Source organism: Physella acuta, unplaced genomic scaffold (genome assembly GCF_028476545.2).
Source record: "Physella acuta isolate Inbredline_101_S28 unplaced genomic scaffold, ASM2847654v3 ptg000284l, whole genome shotgun sequence".
Lineage (NCBI taxonomy): Eukaryota > Metazoa > Mollusca > Gastropoda > Physidae > Physella > Physella acuta.
In genome coordinates this window covers 365,677-382,216 of record NW_026731803.1, presented here as the reverse complement: position 1 = coordinate 382,216, position 16,540 = coordinate 365,677, and the positions used below count along the sequence as shown (strand labels likewise).

Genomic DNA, 16,540 nt, shown 5'->3' with positions numbered 1-16,540 from the left:
ATCTTTGTCATTGACCAGGTATGGCATCTTTGTCATTGACCAGGTATGGCATCTTTGTCATTAACCAGGTATGGCATCTTTGTCATTGACCAGGTATGGCATCTTTGTCATTGACCAGGTATGGCATCTTTGTCATTGACCAGGTCTGGCATCTTTGTCATTGACCAGGTATGGCATCTTTGTCATTGACCAGGTATGGCATCTTTGTCATTGACCAGGTATGGCATCTTGTCATTGACCAGGTATGGCATCTTTGTCATTGACCAGGTATGGCATCTTGTCATTGACCAGGTATGGCATCTTTGTCATTGACCAGGTATGGCATCTTGTCATTGACTAGGTATGGCATCTTTGTCCTTGACCAGGTATGGCATCTTTGTCATTGACCAGGTATGGCATCTTGTCATTGACCAGGTATGGCATCTTTGTCATTGACCAGGTATGGCATCTTGTCATTGACCAGGTATGGCATCTTTGTCCTTGACCAGGTATGGCATCTTTGTCATTGACCAGGTATGGCATCTTTGTCCTTGACCAGGTATGGCATCTTTGTCATTGACGGCATCTTTGTCATTGACCAGGTATGGCATCTTTGTCATTGACGGCATCTTTGTCATTGACCAGGTATGGCATCTTTGTCATTGACCAGGTATGGCATCTTTGTCATTGACCAGGTATGGCATCTTTGTCATTGACCAGGTATGGCATCTTGTCATTGACGGCATCTTTGTCATTGACCAGGTATGGCATCTTGTCATTGACCAGGTATGGCATCTTGTCATTGACCAGGTTAGGCATCTTGTCATTGACCAGGTATGGCATCTTTGTCATTGACGGCATCTTTGTCATTGACCAGGTATGGCATCTTTGTCATTGACCAGGTAGAATGGCATCTTTGTCATTGACCAGGTATGGCCATTTTAAAAAAGTTTACCACATACTACCTGTAACCTTAAGATTTAAATCAAAAGGCATTAAGTTATTTTATCTGATTCAAGATTTTCCATACCTGCATTTTTAACTTTCAGTGAGACTTACTAAAAAGAGAACCTGTTATTTGTGCTAAAGCCTTGGGTTTTAAACTTCAATTTGTTTTTTTAGACCACAAACAATTATTATAAACCTGTATCTTTAGGCCATCTTTTAATCCTTTACTTCAAATAATAGTTTTTTAGCCATTGTGAATTATTAATTTATCTGTGCCTTGGTCTACAGTTTGGACTGCTGTTTCAAAAATATGTTTTTTGTTTAGTTTTTAACTTGTTTAAAACTATACTAGATCTGTACCTTAATTAAGTGGTAGTTTTTAAACTTTAAACTTGCTAAAAGAATTGTAAAAGTCCATTTCTCTGTTGTAGGCTTTACCAGGCAAGTTCAACCGAGCCATGCTTATGAACATCGGCTTCGAGAAGGCCATGGAGAAGTATGATTATCAGTGTGCCATTTTCCATGATGTTGACCTTATCCCAGAAAATGATAGAAATATTTATTCCTGTCCAGAAATGCCAAGGCACATGTCTGCTGCAATAGACAAATTTAATTACAGGTAAGCAAATGTTACAATCATTGACTGCATCATTTTCTTCTCTCACTTCAGACTAAAAAAATCAGAAGTTTATCGACACCAGTGTCTCTCTGTTAGCTTGTGGTTCTATTCATTCATCTCAGTGTCTTAATTTAACATTAGAGCATAAAAAAACATTTGCTTGTTCTAATTCAGATTGCCAGATCATGTTATAAACATTTTAAACCTGTACCATTCCAGGTTGCCCTATGGGGTCATCCATAAATGACGTCACGCTTTTTTTGACGATTTTTACCTCCCCCCCTCCCCTCCGTCACACGTCGTCACAAAAAGTCACACCCCCCCCCTAAAATGACGTCACACCTCAACCTACAACCCCCCTCAAAATTGCAGTTGAATTTTTTTAAAACATCGATATTTTTCCAAAATCTTGTCTAAACTATTACAATTTATTAAAACAGTTATCTAAAACGCGAAATAACGTCTAAAATTCGTTTCCTAACATTGCTTTTTTATAATGCAAAAATGTGACGTCGCAACATCTGAACCCCCCCCCCCCTCCCCCTCATCACACATCGTCACAAAATTACGGACCCCCCCTCCCCCTATGAGTGTGACGTCATTTATGGATGACCCCTATGATGTTATAAACATTTTAAACTTGAACCATTCCAGGTTGCCCTATGATGCCATATATGGAGGTGTCAGTGCTATTAACAAGGAACAGTTCAAACAAATCAATGGTTTCTCTAACCTGTTTTTTGGCTGGGGCGGGGAGGATGATGATATGGCTACAAGGTATCTGTGGGATAAACTTAAGAGCAAAAATAAATACGTCTATTATTTTTCTAACCTGTCCTCTTCTAACCTGAACCTCACATCATTTTATTCTTCATCCCTACTGAAGTGACCACGCTATTGGCAATGATTTTCAGTCCTGTGTCTGAATTGTACTGTCTCAGTTATCATCTTTAGCTCACTCTTGTCACTACTAGACATCCACATTTGTTTACTATTAGATTAATCTTGATTAGGACAAACCAATAAGCTCTGTAGATATTGCGTACTTGGTACATAAGTTTTGGATCCAGAGTACTTGAAGTAGTCTCAAGATTACTAGATACAAGTTAATCAACTAATTTGCTTGTTTTTAGGATATCACACAGTGGTCTCAAGATAACAAGATATCCAATGGACATTGCCAGATATAGGATGATAAAACATAGCAAGGATAATGGCAATGAGCAAAACCCACAGAGGTGAGTTTTCTTGTTTAGGTTTTCAGAAATGGATGACAGAATTAAATATCTTAGAGAAATGGATGACAAAATTAAATATTATAGAGAAATGAATGACATAATTAAAATCATAGAGAAATGGATGACGATTTAAATATCATAGAGAAATGGATGACATAATTAAATATAGAGAATTGGATGACAAAATTAAATATTATAGAGAAATGGATGACATAATTAAATATAGAGAAATGGATGACAGAATTAAAATCATACAGAAATGGATGATGAATTAAATATAGAGAAATGGATGACATAATTAAAATCATAGAGAAATGGATGATGATTTAAATATAGAGAAATGGATGATGATTTAAATATAGAGAAAAGGATGACAGAATTTAATATAGAGAAATGGATGACAGAATTAAATATCATAGAGAAATGGATGACATAATTAAATATTATTGAGAAATGGATGACATAATTAAATATTATAGAGAAATGGATGACATAATTAAATATTATAGAGAAATGAATGACATAATTAAAATCATAGAGAAATGGATGACAGAATTAAATATAGAGATATGAATGACAAATATAAATATAGAGAAATGAATGTCAGAATTAAATATAGAGAAATGGATGACAGAAATAAATATCATACAGAAATGAATGACAGAATAAAATATCATAGAGAAATAAATGACAGAATTAAATATCAGAGAAGATGTCTTAAAGGCACAAAATCTCAAGACACATCAAATAAATCTAAAAATAATTAGTAAGCTTTTAAATCCACTAAAAATTAAAGAAGCTTACTTAATAAAAGTGGCTTGCTAAAATGTACCAGAGGTTTTATGAATGGCCAACACTTTTTGTATAGTGGTTATTTAGTTTTTTTTTTAACATACATATTTTTTTAATATTAGCTCACCTGAGTTATAGAGTGATCTCTTAGTTAGACTGTTTTCTTCACCGTTATATTGTATATAGTAATTGTACATTTATTTTAAATGACTAATGTCATATCTAACAGTTTAAAAATTTAATATTATTGCATTGTCATGAGATATCAATTATTTAATTTTAACAAAATCACGGCACTAGAAGTTAGTCAAAACTGAGTTGCAAGATTTGGCTACAGACAGTGACACTAAAGTAAATCAAAAAAGTTACTCCATCTACGGGGAATATTATGCCTTTCAACAATAGAAACACAATTTTGTCCCTTTTTTATTCTTTACTTTTTCTTTTTGGGGGCTTTTAGGATGCAAGCTTAGAAAAATCAAGGCTTAGACTTGAATTATATGAGTGGAGTGTGTATTGCCATGTTGGCATTCAAAATGTTTTGTATGAGTATCACTCAGTACTTGTTTGTGTCATTAGATTTGTATGAGTATCACTCAGTACTTGTTTGTGTCATTAGATTTGTATGAGTATCACTCAGTACTTGTTCAATATTTGTGTCATTAGATTTGCACTCCTCAAAACTACTTCCAAGCGCATGGCTTACGACGGCCTCAATTCTCTCAAATACACAACCCAGTTAGTCGAGGAGCTGCCTACACATCTTAGAATACAAGTTCTTATAAACGAAGCTGAGGTTGTGGTGGGTACTAAGTCAATTACAGGACTTATTAAAAAATTACTGATTTAAAATTACTAGTTTAGTGTTTAAAAACATTTGATTTTGAAAGAAAATGTTTAAAATTATATATTGTTTTAACTTTATCTTTCAGGACAATACAAAACAATCATGAGCAGATCCACCCTCTTGACTTAGTATTTTATTTCTGACTTTGTGATCGTAGGGTGCACTGACTTTGTGATCATAGGGTGCACTGACTTCGTGATCATAGGGTGCACGGACTTTGTGATATTGGAATTATTTGACTATGGGACACACCCACCATGGCCCAGTTGGGCTTCAATTTTGAACTTGTGCCTTTCTTAGTGTAATTATATGGATATTTATGTTAACATTGTTGAGTGTTAAAAACAAAACAATTATTGTGTACAACATTTGGATGACAGGAGTCATTATTCTGTTGAAAACTTCAGAAACCTGGAGTTAGAAGTTCAAAACTGTACTTAAACAAAAATACTTCAAGTTTTGAACCTCATCTTTAATATTGCTTCAAGTAGGACAACAAGTGAAAAGATGTAACTTGAATTGTCAGCAAGATTTAAGTTATAGGATCAACTGACAAGTTGACACTTTGTTTTCTTACTATCAGATAGATACCTTGGTTTTTGTATAACAAGTTTAAATAGCAATGTCACTCTCGTGATCAGCGTGAAGAATGCATCAGCAACAAATAACAGACTGGTCTGGGCTTTCTTTCTGCAACCTGCGTGCAGTGTATGAGGCCATAGTTTTGGCTAATGAATATGGTAATTTATTGGTACTTATGCTCATCTTTTAAAATATTTGGCAGCTTACCTCAGAATGCTACATTAACTGCTGTCTGACAAAAATATTTTATGGGCTGCAAAAAAAAAAACCAACGGTTGTACTCTCACTTTATTTGTGTTCATATTTTAAACAGTATGAAATGTACTGTTTCAATAGGATTGTATCCTATTTCTAGTGTGGTTTATTAGTTGATAATGAAGATTAGCTACTTAGTTTAGATGGCTAGTTTACGGTTTCCCAGGTTTTGCTTATGAGTTTTAAACACTGCCGTAGTTTATTCCTGAGTTTGTTCTCATGGTAAAATAGAAGCTGTTCTAGAATGCACTGTTTACAACAGCTGAACATTCCACTGAGCCTGGTGTGCAACAGATGGGTTGCAAAATTATCCAGCATGGGAAATAACTTGTGTATAAGTTGACACCAGAGGACGATTTAATCAACTTAAAGAACTTGTATGTTCTCTTAAGAAATAATAATTTGCTCATATAGGTAGATACAAAAATATGTAAAATGTCAAAATATAGATTATGTAGAAGAGTTATTGTGAAATAGTTTCTAGAATAATTGTCATGAGGATTTTTTATCTAGTCAATTATGCTTGAACATCTTTTAGTTTCATCTCATATTAGAAGAAAAAGCCATATCCAATTCACCAGTAAATTTCATTCTGTTGTGTGAGTTAAGTTTGTATGTGTTAGACTAGGCTAATCTAGTAGTTTAAACCACTGTCTATACAACAACCACTGTCTATCTAAAGCTGGAGAGGCTAAAACAAAATTGCCAAATAACACAACGACTGTTTGTTTGCCACACCCAGAAGCACTGCTAAACCTTGAAGAAGCTGTACAAATCTTGAGCCAGCATGGATTATGTTTGCTACTAAACTAATTGTGAAGAATATTTTGTACCTGTCTTGTATTAGCTTGTTCCTCCACATCCATTTATCAGACTCTAGGACAGGTGTCTTTTTTTATCAGAACTTTAAAATGTTCACCAGTTACTTAAGTATAGTCATGATACCATGCGCTCTACCAAGTTGATGCCTGCTACTTGAGCATATTTCTTTAAGGTGTTTACTTGCAACCTCTCTATAATCACATCTGACCGGGTGAGCCAATAAGCAAGGACCTTAAGCTGTAAGTGACTGACTGACTGAAGGGAAAGTCAAAGTTAGGGTTGAGCTAACCCAACCAACTACCTTATCAGGGCCATAACAGACTTCAAGTGAATTCATGAACATTCCCATGGTTTAGCAAAAGAAGAAAAAATACCACAAAGCTTTGTTTGTAAACTTTGAGTGAATTGAATGAACATTCCCATGGTTAACAAATAAATACCACACTTTTGAAGCTGTCTTGATAAGAAATCTACAACAGATATATTTTCCCTTGTAATACATGCATTATATTACAATATGATGTCTTAAGGTTATAATTAATGAAATTAATGTTGTATGTTAATAAATAAGTTATTTATTTTGTTTTAATTTTACTCTAATCACAACCACTGTACTTTAATTATTTGCTTAACAATGCACTGTACATGGTCTAAAAACCTAAACTGAATAAATCTTTAAAAAAAAACTGAAATCACATTCAATAAAATTTTATATATGAAATGCATACTAAGAATTAAATGTTATTTTTTGTATGTTGTGAAATAAATAACCAAAAATGACAAGAATACTATTTAATGAAGCATTTTCAATGTACTTTCTATTCTGCCACAGTGCAACAACCAACCAAACGTTTTACAATGAATATTTATTGAAGCATCCTTAATGTACTTTTAAAACAGTGCCTGTAAAATGTAGGTAGTACTACGCGAAACTGTTTAGTATGTTGTTTTTTGTTTGTTTATTAAAAAAAGAAATGACTTCTTTAAATATAGTAGTTTTTTTAAAGATGAAGGACTAATAGAAAGGCTATTCCTTTTCTGCAACTTTGTATCACTTTGAACCATTCCACAACTATTGTTTGAAGCTAACACTTCCCCTTTGTTTTAACTTGAAATAACTAAATGTCATTTATTATATTAATATCATGCTTATTTATATACAAGCTATGTAATTTGTTTTATTGTTTTTTGTTTTGTTTTTTGAGTGGTAAAATTTTTTTTACTGTGTAAACCATATCAAAAACAAAATTAAATTCAATTTGACTGGTGCATTTTACCTGCCTTTTAAAATTTAAGAATTTTTGTGGAGTAATCAAGTATGTGTGATAGTTTTTACAGTTGGGCTTTTCCAGGCATTTTTTGTTCACATTTCCTGTTAATGATACAAGTCTCATTAATTTATAGTTTGGTTTTACGTGTTCTTCTGTAAAACTTATTCACTTGGTTATTTTATTCATGCTTCTGTAAAACACATTGACACAATGCACTTTCATCTTTGGTGAGTTATATCTCACATCTGCTACTTTTAAAATTCTTATTGAACTCATTAAGTTTGTTTAATCAACTATTCCTCAATGCTATTTACTTTATACTATTATTTGTGACATGAATATGGGAACTATTTTAGTTATGTAGCTTTCAATTGTAGAATGAACTGATAATCTTGATGGGAAACAAATGTTAGTTTATAGGAAATGGTCAGTTAACCATGTCGAGACAGGGGCAGGTTAATCTTGTCTAGTTAGGGACAAGTGCTGGCAGGTAGATACATTATGTACAATTGGTAACAAGTTTAATAGATACATACAATAATAGTTTTATTCAGTAGTGAGGGTACAAAATTCAGCTTTAAAAAAAAGAGGCCATAAAATGTTATATTTATGCTATGCATATATTTTAGACCATTTAAGAACTTACGAAGGTACTAAATTTTATCATCACCCTACCCATACTTATCTTTGTTTATATTTGATATCATAATAAAGATTTATAAATTATCAACTTTTTATTATTAAAATTGAAATATATTAAGCATTTACTCTGCTGTTTTAAAAGTTTTTGTGTGTTTATTTATTCACTGTTGTCTGGATGTGTATGGTTTATCTGATGCAGTGCAGCTGTTTTTTTTATAAGAAAGCTCTGATGAACACCACTACATTACACAAACAATGCAAAGAGTATGCTTTTTCCTCTTGGTCAATACTCCTAAAAAGATATCCATAAGTTGAATGCTATTTTCCCATTTTAAATTTTATTTTCTGCTGGTTTGAACTGATCTGTCTAAAGTACTAAAGCTAGAGAACACCATACAAAAAATAATCTTTTGATCACCCAGTGTTATTTACATAAATCAGCAGATACTTTAATGTGGTCTCTTTACTTTAGTCAATAAAAAAGAAAATAACAAAAAGTACAACTGTAGATCTCAACAGCAGAGTACATAATTTACCATTACATGTAGTTCAAAATGGATAATGACTCAAATAAAAATCAAAGTAATTAATGAGCTGTGACTCTTGAAACTGTATCACTTAACATTTGTACTCTACATTAAAACAGCTGCATTGTGTGTTGTTACTGCATTGCCCTCTATGGTTAGATGAAAACAGTATTGTTCACAGATGTAACTCCACCTACCCTACCCGAAGAGACACCTGAAATAAGCTTTGCTCCTAGCTGTGGTGTAGCTAGGTTATGCTATATGGGTGGCTGCCTTTAGTGCCAAACCTAAGGGGGGCGACAAAAGGGTTGAAAAAAAATTAAAAAAGCTTACTTTAAGCTCAAGTATTATACACAGCCACAGTTAAGAAAATAAACAGCTGCAAAAAATGACAGCACGAGTTATAAATTATGTTTCTCCCTTCAACATCATTACATTAAGATTAAGCCACACCACTCCTCTCTCTGACCCTTTAAACAAACATATTTTAGTCAACACCATAATTCCCCCCCTCCCCCCCCCCCCCCTCCCCCAAAAAAAAAAAGAAACAGTTTTTGTTTTTAAAACAGATTTCTTCATAATTATAAACGACTTTTTGCGCACGGCAAAAAAAAGTCCTCAAAAAGTGTGAAATAATTATTAAGATTCAGTTTTTAAAATAAAAATGCAAATTGTGTCACCTTACCAATTTCAGCCACCCCCCCCCATCCCTCTCTCTCTCTTCTCTTCTCTCTTCCCCCCCCCCCCCCCCCCCATCCCTCCATGTAACAAAAGGACCAACTTCTCCACCTTCTCGCCTTGAAGATTACCTAAATCAACTAGGACTACTAGATCTAGATCTAAATGTCAAACGAAAATATGTGGAACCCACAGATTAGAGGCAACCAAACATTGATGGGGAAAAAATATATCGATATGCCTATAAATCTAGATCTATATTATTTAAAGTGGATTCGAAATGCTATTATAATTTAAATTACTTTTACTAGGCCTACAAATAGATCCTATAATTAAAAAAAATTCGAACTTGGCTTATTACAACACATTTTTATCTGGATTATTGGTACACATTTCTACTACTAGAATCTAGAATCTAGATCTAGATCTATCTAGATCTACAAGACCAAGATAATATCTTGGCAAGATATCTATGCTAAAATTGTTAGTCTAACTAGGCCTAGATCTATATATATTAATTAACTAAGTTTAAGTTAGTGTGCTTAACTAGATCTCAGATCTAGATTTAGATCTATTATTAATAGTATTATAGATATATATATAGAGAGAGAGACTAATTACTAATATTAATATAGAATTATTATAGATCTAGAGAAAAATTATTATTCCACTTATCTAGAATCTAGACTTGACTTAGAAGTTAGACTTTTAGTGAGTGTTAAAAAGTCTTTTAAGAGCAAATTTGACAATTCCCAAATCCCGACAAGGGTGGAGGGAGGGGGGTGCAAATCAAATGTTTGAAGTGGGGGTGCAAATCGAATGTTTGAAGTGGGGGTGCAAATGGAAAATTGAAAGTTTGTCCCCGGGCGCTGGGAAGGGTCACTGTGCCTCTGGTGGTGACACCATTAATAAGTGCCGCACCGGGTGACACCCAACCTCGCTACGCCACTGCAGATGGCCTATATAATATACAATATAATCCCTAGCCTATATATTATATAATCTATATATATATAATATGATTTCTAGATCTATGTGACTGTCTATGTCCCTTGTTAGCCATAGTATGTAGTATGTAAAAAAAAAATGTAGGCCTATATCTTATGCAGGGACCTACTATGTTAGAGTATGTTGATCAAATTTTCTTTGAATATTTATTTTTTCTGCAGAAGAATAGGTTTTACAAGCCTACCAGTGAAAGAAACAATGGATGCAAAGATAGGAAGAAATGAGAGACTTGAGCTAGTAAGAAATTGTATTGATAAAATCTGGTCACATCTAGAGGGATACATTGCCCTTGTGAACACACACGGAGCCGAGTTTATAACTGAGAGGCACTGGGACAAGTTTGTGCCTAAACCTGTGCAAGACTTTTTGATGACATGCAGCTCAGAAGATCTAGTTACCTTGCCAATGAAAGGTGTCTCAGCCAGCCCTGGGTCTGATGAAAAAATTCTAGTAGGTGTCTCTAAATGATTATAATTACATTAACAATTTTAAAAAAATTTTCATAGTCAAACGACCAGTTTTCTTTTATACAAGTTTAAGACAGATAATTGTGAATCTTTTTCTGTTTTTAGCTCATAATAAAATAATTTAAAAATCTCTTCATTGTTTCTATTTTTAAAATCCAGTTTTGATTGAAAAGTATAAAATTTAGACTCACTGTAATCTTTTCTACCCAATTTTTAGTGGTTGACAGCTTTTATAAGACAATCACACGAGTTATTTCTGGAGAACCTGGGTGTCCTGACTCCAGTGGAAGACATATTAACTGTACCGAACTGCCACACTGAAGAAGACTACCATGAAATCGTCTCCGAGTCCATGTCCATGAAAAAGTACCACGAAGTTGGCATCATGTCAGACACTGTGTCTGCTCTGTACAAGTCTTGTGCTGCTCATGTGGTCAGTCTGAGATTTTCATCCAATACAATTTGTATCTCATCTTTTATTTCCATTTAGTTTGTGGACTTTGTCTTATTCAAAAAACTATTGGATTAAAAGATTAAAGAATTTTTAACTTAAATATTTGTAAAATAACTCAAGTGAGAATTTCATCTGTTTAAATATTGATGTTTGAAATAACATATTGTTGCAGGTGATAGACTTTGGGAGTGGTAAAGGATACCTGAGCACTGACTTGGCAAGAAAACACCAGATACCTGTTGTTGGCCTGGACTCTAGTGACAACAATACCCACAGTGCTCAGAGGCGGGATGCCAGACTTGCCAAGAGGTGGAATATTTTAACCAAGAAAAAAAGAAAAAAGGTTTGTAAATGACTTACGTTATATGTTGTAAATACATAAAAATACATAAAACTGCTTATTTAAAAAAAAATACTTAAAATTTCATATTTTAAAAAATGTGTAAAACTGTATATTTATAAAAAATATGTATTCCCTTATTTTAAAAAAAATTGTAAAACCGCAGATGTTTAAAAAAATATGTAAAACTATATTATTTTATTTTGAGATTGGTTTTTATAGTCAAAATTATATTTTCATACATTTCAATCTTGCTCTAAGTTTGTAATAATTTCTTCATCTGCATTCTTAACTATTATTGTTTTTTTAAATTCTATTTTCTATGTAGTAGATTTTTATATATTATATACAATAAGACACATTGCTTTATTTGAGGTTACACAGAATATTTCTAAATGCTTTTTTTATTGGTCTTTAGATCTCATGTTTAAAACATCTGTTTTCTGTCTTAATCTAAAAAGCAGAAATATTCAAATTACATGTTTGAAAGTAGTTATTGAAGTATTTAATAATATATTGATTATTTTTTCTCTTCAGACTAAGAGTTTCACAATTGGTACTGACAGTCCAGTGATAAAAAATAAAGAACTCTCCTGCATTAAAAATAAGAATGCCATAAATTATAGTAAAACTTGTGAATGTGAATCAACCAGCTGTGAGCAGTGTTCTGAGACTGATATTTGTGATCTCCTGGCCGCTCAGAGCTTAAGCAACTCTACAGGTGCTGCTAAAGTAGAGGACCCTGCCGGCACACTGCCTGACGCAGTAACCACAAGCCTGTACGTGCCAGTCACACTGTTTGTTGATGAAGACCTTCGCCTACAGCAGCTGGTGCAGGAGACCGCAGCACACCTGTACCAGAACAACAGGTGTGGCACCACATCAAGATTCTTGTTGACAGGTAAGTCTACTCTTTCTTTATTCTGAACATGTAGATACATTGAGTTTCAAATTTCAGTAAAATACTTGTGTAAATCTATCTTTCATTTACAAATAACTACCGATATTTAGAAAATGTGTTTTCCTTTTAACACAAGTCATTGAGTTGGGATCAACTCCATCCATGTCCCAGGCTGCAGTGTGTTGTACATGAGTCTCATTTTGTCCCTAGGTTTGCACACATGTGGGAGTTTGGCCGTCACAGCCATGAGACTGTTCTTGAAAGATTCCTCCTCTCAAGCACTTTGTTGTGTGGGCTGCTGCTATCAACTGATGGAAGAATCTGGTGGGTACAGACTGCTATTAAAATCTGGATGCATTTTAAAAAATTTTGTAATGTCAACTAGAGCGTTTTTCATTTGAAATTGAAAAAAAAAAAGTAAATGCTTTTATTTACACATATACAGAACTAATATGTATTGTAGTTTGACAGTATTGTAGCTATAAAACTAATGAATATACAACATCAATCAGCTTTCAAATGAGTATAAAATTTTAACAACTCATTGCACCATAGAATTAAGAAGTAATATGTTGGTAAATGACTATAGCTTAATTATTCTCACAGGAGAACTGTGTGATTTTCCTTTGAGCTCTTATGGTCAAAGTCTTAAGCTCCATCTTGGGCGTAATGCCAGAAACTTGGCATCACAGTCTATACAGAGGATACAAGACTCCAAACAGGTTAGTGGTTACTTCCCTTCTCATTGTTTCCTTTTCAGTGTTACTTATGACAACATGTGGTTGTTTCCCCTTTGATTCTTGTTTTTGCTGAGACAGAATATTGTTGCTGCCATAAGTTTTCTGACTTTTGAATTTCTTGTTCTATCTTCAGCTCCAGGGCCATGATTTCTACTGGCGGGCGCTCCTGAATATTCTCCTGACAAAGCTCAGAATTCCTGTACCATCCAGGATCTACGGGATGCGAAACCTGATCAAACGGAGTCAGTCTTTCCATGATTATGCCAGAAAGTCAGTTGAAAAGTTGGGGCTCAATTCTGATGTGGTAAGTTAACATTTTTATTTCAAGTACTCTGTGTAGACCTGAATATTGAATTGTTAACACAAAGCCTACTCTAATCATAGTATACTTAACTGATTAGATAGATTTTATTTTGTTCTGTAATCAGCTCCACTTTAATCCCAACTTATCACACATTTTAGGGGACAGAAGATTTAATCATTTTAATCCCAACTTATCCTGTTTCAGTTGACAGAAGATTAATCACTTTAATCCCAACTTATCCCATGTTTTAGGGGACAGAAGATTTAATCACTTTAATCCCAACTTATCCCATGTTTTAAGGGACAGTAGATTTAATCACTTTAATCCCAACTTATCACACATTTTAGGGGACAGAAGATTTAATCACTTTAATCCCAACTTATCCTGTTTCAGTTGACAGAAGATTTAATCACTTTAATCCCAACTTATCCCATGTTTCAGTCGACAGAAGATTTAATCACTTTAATCCCAACTTATCCCATGTTTTAAGTGACAGAAGATTTAATCACTTTAATTTCAACTTATCCCATGTTTTAAGTGACAGAAGATTTAATCACTTTAATCCCAACTTATCCCATGTTTTAAGTGACAGAAGATTTAATCACTTTAATCCCAACTTATCCCATGTTTTAAGTGTCAGAAGATTTAATCACTTTAATCCCAACTTATCCTGTTTCAGTTGACAGAAGATTTAATCACTTTAATCCCAACTTATCCTGTTTCAGTTGACAGAAGATTTAATCACTTTAATCCCAACTTATCCTGTTTCAGTTGACAGAAGATTTAATCACTTTAATCCCAACTTAACTTGTTTCAGTTGACAGAAGAATTAATCACTTTAATCCCAACTTATCCCATGTTTCAGGTGACGGATTAATTAATCACTTTAATCCAAACTTATCCCATGTTCCAGGTGACTGAGGAATTAATCACTTTAATCCCAACTTATCCCATGTTTCAGGTGACGGAGGAATTAATCACTTTAATCCCAACTTATCCCATGTTTCAGGTGACGGAGGAATTAATCACTTTAATCCCAACTTATCCCATGTTTCAGGTGACGGAGGAATTAATCACTTTAATCCCAACTTATCCCATGTTTCAGTTGACAGAAGAATTAATCACTTTAATCCCAACTTATCCTGTTTCAGTTGACAGAAGATTTAATCACTTTAATCCCAACTTATCCTGTTTCAGTTGACAGAAGATTTAATCACTTTAATCCCAACTTATCCTGTTTCAGTTGACAGAAGATTTAATCACTTTAATCCCAACTTATCCTGTTTCAGTTGACAGAAGATTTAATCACTTTAATCCCAACTTATCCTCTTTCAGGTGACGGAGGAATTAATCAGAGAAACAGAAGAAGAGCACAAAGGTGTTCAGCACATGATGGCAGCATTTTTTCAGCTCAAGCTTGTCCTCTCACCTGTGATTGAAGCTTTGATTCTACTTGATCGGCTCCTGTATCTGTTGGAGCAGGTAAGATCATGGCCAAATTTTAGACCAGCTTCTCCTAGAGCAGGTCATGTCATGGCCAAATTTTAGACCAGCTTCTCCTGGAGCAGGCAATGTCATGGCCAAATTTTAGACCAGCTTTTGGAGCAGGTAATATGGCCAAATTTTAGACCAGCTTCTCCCAGAGCAGGCCATGTCATGGCCAAATTTTAGCCTGGCTCCAGAATTGTTTGTTTAGAAACCTCGACAAATGTTTACCTGTAGAAAATTGAATTTTAAAAAATCTTTTTTAACTAAGTAATTTTAGCAGACTATTTTTATTGTAAATAATGTTGTGTTACATTTCAGGAAAAAGTACGGAGTGCCTTTTTGGTGAAGCTTTTTGAACCAGTCACATCACCTCGATGCTATGCTATTATTTCTTTAAAAGAAGATTTGTGATTAATATATGTTGGCATTAATCCATTTAAAACAATCAAAATGAATTAAAATGTGTTATTACTTTGTTGAAGATTATCTGTATTTTAATCACATTACATATGTTAAGAGGCTGTTAAATTGTAATAAACTTAAACTAAGTTCAACAGTTCAAGTTGTATCATCAGTCGTGAGAAGAGAATGATGAACCTTTATTTATTTAAACTAAGTTCAACAGTTCAAGTTGTATCATCAGTTGAGAACAATGAACCTTTATTTATGACAGGAAGGCTCTTGACAAATATTTCCTGCATGTGTCCATATACAGCAGTCATTTGTTTGCACAGCTGTGATATATTAGTGCAGTGTTTGCTGTCTGTGAGAGAGGCTATATTTACAATGTAAAACAAATGCATACAGTGGTACTAGACCTCATGATGATGGTTTCTAAAATAAGTCGTGTCTCAAAACAGAAAATACTAAAGAGAGAAGTATATCAATTCTACAGAGTAACTTGTACTTGAAAAAGACTTTTTATCTATAAGATTTATTAATACACCCATAAGTTTGTTGCAGTTTAATAGCATTTAAAATATGTGAATGTAGATCAGATATTATCTCAGAGACCATGTTGCCATATACATAATGCAGGCATATTAACAAATAAGGGAAATATTGAGTTTGTTTTCATTTTCCTTTTTGCTGTGAAAATTTTAGAAGCATAGCAGCAAAAATAAACAGTATGTACATGTTAGCCTTTTAATTATGCTAAAAACACGAGAAAAGAAATAACTGAATACAATTTTGACTGTTCTTGTTTAGTAAATCCATTCCAAGGGAGGGAATATAAAATAACCTTGCATTATTTCTTTGTTACTTCCCTTGTATTACAATTTGAAAAACTTCCGAAGTGTTCCCCATTACTGAAATTAAAGTCTGTACGTTTAACCCAAATCTTTTTTTGGTAGAAGTGGCAAAGTCTTTAGGGCAGAAAATATATAACGGTATAGTGTTTCTAATTAGTGGCAATCAGGGTGTTAAAAGTCTTACAGAGGATTAACGTCACGAGTGTCTAGATTAGTGCAGGGTATGTCAAAATAGTTTTTCATTTCTACATAGATAATTCCTCTATCAAAATGCCGTTATTTCTTTTTAAAGTTATAAGCGCGTGCATGTACAATACAGGCTATATATTGGGATATATATATATATATATATATATATATATATATATATACATATATATATATA

At 33.6% G+C, this 16,540-nt stretch overlaps 2 protein-coding genes across 4 annotated transcripts in view; both read left to right on the top strand.

Annotated features, from left to right (window-relative positions):
- Nucleotides 1–8,121, top strand: part of LOC131939602 (beta-1,4-N-acetylgalactosaminyltransferase bre-4) — a 40,381-nt gene extending 32,260 nt beyond the window's left edge. For both annotated transcript variants that reach the window (XM_059298010.1, XM_059298009.1), the window contains 5 exons: nucleotides 1,359–1,546; nucleotides 2,201–2,323; nucleotides 2,680–2,784; nucleotides 4,243–4,378; nucleotides 4,509–8,121. In XM_059298010.1, the coding sequence (XP_059153993.1) occupies nucleotides 1,359–1,546; nucleotides 2,201–2,323; nucleotides 2,680–2,784; nucleotides 4,243–4,378; nucleotides 4,509–4,529 (573 nt within the window). In that variant the 3' untranslated portion in view covers nucleotides 4,530–8,121. The remainder of the gene's footprint in view (nucleotides 1–1,358; nucleotides 1,547–2,200; nucleotides 2,324–2,679; nucleotides 2,785–4,242; nucleotides 4,379–4,508) is intronic.
- Nucleotides 8,122–9,317: 1,196 nt separating this feature from the next.
- On the top strand, nucleotides 9,318–15,381 carry LOC131939601 (putative methyltransferase-like protein 25). 2 transcript variants are annotated; one of them, XM_059298008.1, is made up of 10 exons: nucleotides 9,318–9,585; nucleotides 10,370–10,658; nucleotides 10,893–11,108; nucleotides 11,302–11,472; nucleotides 12,007–12,370; nucleotides 12,581–12,694; nucleotides 12,977–13,092; nucleotides 13,244–13,414; nucleotides 14,750–14,896; nucleotides 15,221–15,381. In XM_059298008.1, the coding sequence occupies exons 2-10, from the start codon at nucleotides 10,407–10,409 to the stop codon at nucleotides 15,311–15,313; spliced, it is 1,644 nt and encodes a 547-aa protein (XP_059153991.1). In that variant the 5' UTR covers nucleotides 9,318–9,585; nucleotides 10,370–10,406; the 3' UTR covers nucleotides 15,314–15,381. The 2 variants fall into 2 exon arrangements, with proteins under 2 accessions (XP_059153991.1, XP_059153990.1); XM_059298007.1 differs by lacking the exon at nucleotides 9,318–9,585 and adding an exon at nucleotides 9,602–9,683.
- Nucleotides 15,382–16,540: the final 1,159 nt, after the last annotated feature.

Excerpts from the sequence above, each read along its gene's own strand:
- LOC131939601 (XM_059298007.1), top strand. Across the intron at positions 12,695-12,976 it reads TCAACTGATGGAAGAATCTG|GAGAACTGTGTGATTTTCCT; the intron begins GTGGGTACAGAC and ends TTATTCTCACAG. Across the intron at positions 14,897-15,220 it reads TCCTGTATCTGTTGGAGCAG|GAAAAAGTACGGAGTGCCTT; the intron begins GTAAGATCATGG and ends GTTACATTTCAG.